Source organism: Schistocerca piceifrons, chromosome 3, assembly GCF_021461385.2.
Source record: "Schistocerca piceifrons isolate TAMUIC-IGC-003096 chromosome 3, iqSchPice1.1, whole genome shotgun sequence".
Lineage (NCBI taxonomy): Eukaryota > Metazoa > Arthropoda > Insecta > Orthoptera > Acrididae > Schistocerca > Schistocerca piceifrons.
In genome coordinates this window covers 936,329,845-936,335,133 of record NC_060140.1, presented here as the reverse complement: position 1 = coordinate 936,335,133, position 5,289 = coordinate 936,329,845, and the positions used below count along the sequence as shown (strand labels likewise).

The following is a 5,289-nucleotide window of genomic DNA, read 5'->3' as shown; positions in this document are numbered from 1 at the left end:
TAAGTTTTGGTCATGGGGCTACAGGTGCGCAAAACAAGAATGTGATTCCCTCAGAAATATTCTTCAATTCAATGAGCTCATTAATGAAACTGTTAAGTTAAATTGCCAAAAACAGTAAGTATTATCTAAGAGTTGACCCAAGGGTGACCATAGCTGGTAATACACCTTTCCAGTGGGCATTGGTAAAAGAAGGTAACAACTGGTCATCATAACATGGAAAGTCATTGTTGGTAAAAGCATTTAGCAGTTGACCAAGATTGGAGGGGGAAATAAGTTAGATTCTCACCAGAGGGTCCATTCCAGCTTTCATCACAACTGATCATAAGAAATGTTACACAAAAGAGGGTCAGGCATGGATATGAACACCAACCTCGCCTCATAATCAAAATCTCTTTATGTTAAACACATTGCCATTTCATTCTGAAGAGAAAATATGATGCTGAGCACACCAACTCAGTTAATGACGAAGATTTCTCTAATTTGTGTCTAAGTTAACTTACATTACATAAAATAATCAGACATACTATGTCGTATATAACACAACAAGATTTGATCACCCCCTTGACCATGTAACATAAAATGACTAAAACTTAAAATTATTTTAATAGTGTATGCACACTCCACACGTAAGTTCCGTAGACTTACGTTAGTTTATTCAATACTTTTTGCATTCAAACTTGAAAATCCAAAAACCAAACTGCGTTTTCCTTGCGCATATTTTTTATTTTAACTGCAGGCTCCCGGCCTACTGCTAGGTCAGTAGCTAAGCCTAATTATCAGCTTATTCAATATTCGAAGCGTCCACTTTCATTTCCACAAGACGATGCGCGGAAAAGGAACTATTGTTTTGAGACTTTCATGTATATAAAATTAATGTTTTGACCTCTCTGGGCACCGTTTCCCACTACAAATAGTTAAGTCACAGTTAACCAGAATAACGAAATTTATAAAACACACATTTTTTTCGAAATATAAATTTCGCGTAATATTATCGAATGCCGTACGAAAAATGTGCATATCACACAACAAGAACACTAGCCACTTATTAAAACATCACCTTCCTGACTATTATGTTACCTGGCCCCGACATAAGAAAATTGAATATTATTTTATGGACTGGGCTTCACTATATGAAATAACATCAAACGACATCCGCATACAACACCGAATAGAAGAAATGCAACGAGTTAAAATTAATAGAAAACTTAGTGCGGCAACATTGAATCACTGCCAGTTTTGTCTAGAAAACACGAGAGACGTACAGAAAATACATAGAACTTTCCAGCCATTGCCGATTCTGGTAGCTCCGCCCTCCGACCAATTACGACGCAGATTCTCTGCTGACGTAATGTGACAACTCTCGAATAATCTCCAGCTCCCTAGACGTTTAGCCGCCTTATTTAAAAGAGCCGCAGGGGCGTCACAGCTCAGTTCACTACGAGAGAGCGACGCGAAGATAGTGCTTCGAGACGTGATCGAAGATTCGCTACGCAGCTATATTCGTCTACGTTACTGTGACCTAGCTAACAGAAGAAAATGCCGAAGATTCCAGCAGTGGGGATCGATTTGGGAACCACGTACTCGTGCGTGGGAGTGTGGCAACAAGGCAAGGTGGAAATAATCGCCAACGATCAAGGCAACAGGACGACACCAAGCTACGTCGCCTTTTGCGACTCGGAGCGGCTGATCGGCGATGCTGCCAAAAACCAGGTAGCGATGAACCCGCAGAATACCATCTTCGACGCCAAGCGACTCATCGGCCGCAAGTTTGACGACCCAAAGGTGCAGGGAGACATGAAGCATTGGCCATTCAAAGTGATTAACGACTGTAGCAAGCCTAAGATACAGGTCCAGTTCAAAGGTACCACCAAAACTTTTGCTCCAGAAGAGATAAGTGCTATGGTGCTTGTGAAAATGAAGGAAACAGCAGAGGCATTCTTGGGAGGCCAGGTTCGAGAGGCAGTTATTACAGTGCCCGCCTATTTCAACGACTCACAGCGGCAAGCTACCAAAGATGCAGGCGCCATAGCAGGCCTGAAGGTGCTGCGGATTATCAATGAGCCAACTGCAGCTGCACTCGCATACGGCCTCGACAAAAACCTGAAAGGTGAGCGCAATGTGCTCATATTTGACCTTGGTGGTGGCACCTTTGACGTGTCCATCCTGAGCATTTCGGAGGGTTCACTGTTTGAAGTGAAAGCAACAGCTGGAGACACACACCTGGGAGGCGAGGACTTTGACAGTCGGCTTGTGAATCATTTGGCTGATGAGTTCAAACGTAAATTCCACAAGGACGTACGTTCCAATCCACGTGCCTTGCGTCGACTGCGCACGGCAGCAGAACGTGCCAAGCGTACGTTGTCTTCCAGCACGGAGGCCAGTATTGAGATTGATGCACTATTAGATGGCATTGACTTCTACACGAAAGTTTCACGAGCACGGTTTGAGGAACTTTGTGCTGATCTGTTCCGCTCAACACTACAACCTGTCGAGAAAGCACTGGCCGATGCCAAGATGGACAAAGCGTCAATCCACGATGTTGTGTTGGTGGGTGGTTCAACACGCATCCCTAAGATTCAGGCTCTGCTGCAGAACTACTTTGCTGGCAAGCGGCTGAATTTGTCCATCAACCCGGATGAGGCAGTGGCATATGGTGCAGCTGTACAAGCAGCCATTCTCAGTGGTGATACCAGCTCTGCAATTCAGGATGTGTTACTGGTAGATGTAGCACCACTATCACTCGGCATTGAGACAGCGGGTGGTGTCATGACTAAGCTGGTAGAGCGCAATGCACGTATCCCCTGCAAGCAAAAACAGACATTCACCACGTACTCAGACAACCAGCCAGCAGTTACAATTCAGGTGTTTGAAGGAGAGCGTGCAATGACAAAGGACAACAACTTGCTGGGCACATTTGACCTCACTGGCATTCCACCAGCACCACGTGGTGTGCCTCAAGTGGAAGTTACATTTGACTTGAATGCAGATGGCATTCTAACTGTGTCCGCCCAAGAGAAGAGCACAGGAAGATCTCGTAACATCACCATCCGCAATGACAAGGGTCGGCTTTCCAAGGAGGAAATCGATCGGATGGTAGCTGATGCAGAGCGCTTCAAGGAGGAAGACCAGCGGCAACGTGAGAGAGTAGAGGCACGGCATCGACTGGAGGGCTACGCCCTGTCTGTGAAGCAGGCACTGTCGGACGCAGGCAGCAGGCTATCTGAGTCGGACAAGACAGCAGCGATGGCACGTTGTGAGGAGGAATTACAGTGGCTAGACAACAACGCCCAGACGAGCTGTGGTGAGTGTGAGCGTCGGCTACAGGAGCTGCAGCGGGTATGCATACCCGTAATGACTAAGCTGCACCAGGGCACTAGGGATCCCAGCAGTAGCTGTGGGCAACAAGCAGGTACAGGAGCAGCACACACCGGTGGACCAACTGTTGAGGAGGTTGACTAACTGAACTGTTAATATGAAAACGGTTTTATGTGTCGCTGTGTGTAATATTTAAAATGTTGTGTACATAGGAGAGTGAAGCATTCACATTTCCAAGACGCTTTCTTTGTGTAGTTTTTGTCTGCATTCTTGTTGACTGATACACATGCTGTTATAAGCATGGTATTTATGTAAGACTGAATTCAATTTTAAGTTCCTCTGATCTTCATTATATTTATTTAACAATTTGTAGTTTATGACTGAGTCATTGTTTTTATGATTAGTTTTGTACAATAAATATTGTTTTCATAAAATTTTGTTTGTTTTTGTTATGCCACCCTTGTCCTGTCCTTATCCTGCAGTTTACCTTCAGTACTCCATACAAGTAATAACATATTTTTCAGGATGCTTCAAATGATGATGTACTGATTACACAGAATAGATAATTACTGAATAACAGGACGACATTGGAGAAAGTGGTGGTCTGACAGCTGTTTAGCGTAAAGTTACATGTGATATCTTTTGCACTAATTTACTCATGTGGGGAATCAATATATCAGATAGGAAACAGCACAAAGTCAATGGAAAATAAAATGCATTAATAGTAACTACCAGTAATCTGAAAAAAAGAATCAAAATAAGATAAATAAACAGAACACAGTGATTAAAATTGGTTTGTTTATGCTATAGGACACTAATACAAAATGAGTGCCTTATTCATAAATAGCCTTAACTACTACCAGTGAATTTTTTTCTAGGTCAAGTTACTTGGAAATATGTCGTGTTGTGGACAAATTATATCACTGGAATAATTTAGATGCTGATTGTCAGAAGACTGTTAAAACTTGCACAAATGAGATATGTAAACGTGCAAAAAATACAACATTAAAGGCATTGATATTGATATAGTATTTATATTCACACTAAGTACTTGGGAGGGGAGTTCCTCTTACTCAGAGTTTTCAGGTGAATCATTGAATTCTTGATAATCTAAAAAAGGGTCTTGAGAATTGAGATAAAATTGTTATTGGTGCACTCTCACGAACTTGCATACGAATCATAGTGTAAGCCTACTATTAGTGTCAAAATTGTCTCTTAGGTCATTTTTAAACAAAAATATTTTCTGATCTGGTAAGAAACGTGGAGAACATACACATTGATATAGATATCTATATGATTACAACAGCTTGGAATAATCTTAAGTTTACTATGTTTGTGTTGTTATTCCATTGTTTTCTTTTAATGAAGTGTGGAATTATAATTGAAGCAGTCTTATAAAATAGTATGAAGACGAACAGTACACAGTTAACAGTGCAAACACCAGTTTTACTAAAATACCATGTAAGTCTACATTATCACTTGAGTTGTTACATGATGTAAAAAGTCAGTTTATAAGTTTTCTGGTATATTTATGAAACAGTACTCATTAAAAGAACTATCTCAATTAAAATCAATAAACATAATACATCTCCCAAGCTACTGTAAGACTTTCACTATTATTACAGGACAGCAGTTTCTGTATTAGATTGACTTCCTATTTTCTTGAACAGGGCCTCATTTGATTTCAGAGGGCAAGTCTCACTGACTTGCTCCATGGCAGGAATACGGGGTGTCACCACAATCCAAATGTGTGACATTAACAATTAGCCTACAGAAGTAACACATATATCTCTTATTTACATAAGTTAAGTGATCAGGCTCAAAATAAATGTATTTGGACACTACCTTTTGAGATACTGAATGCCTAAACATATGTTCCAAATTATTGCATATTTTGCAAATGTGCAGTGATAAGACTTCAATATGGTTGTTACCTTAAGGCTCTGTCCATTGTCCTAACATTAGTCAAATTTG

At 41.1% G+C, this 5,289-nt stretch overlaps 1 protein-coding gene across 1 annotated transcript; it reads left to right on the top strand.

Annotated features, from left to right (window-relative positions):
• The first annotated feature begins 1,468 nt into the window (after positions 1 to 1,468).
• On the top strand, positions 1,469 to 3,577 carry LOC124787642 (heat shock protein 70 A1-like). The gene has a single exon (XM_047254419.1). The coding sequence runs from the start codon at positions 1,537 to 1,539 to the stop codon at positions 3,457 to 3,459; it is 1,923 nt and encodes a 640-aa protein (XP_047110375.1). The 5' UTR covers positions 1,469 to 1,536; the 3' UTR covers positions 3,460 to 3,577.
• Positions 3,578 to 5,289: the final 1,712 nt, after the last annotated feature.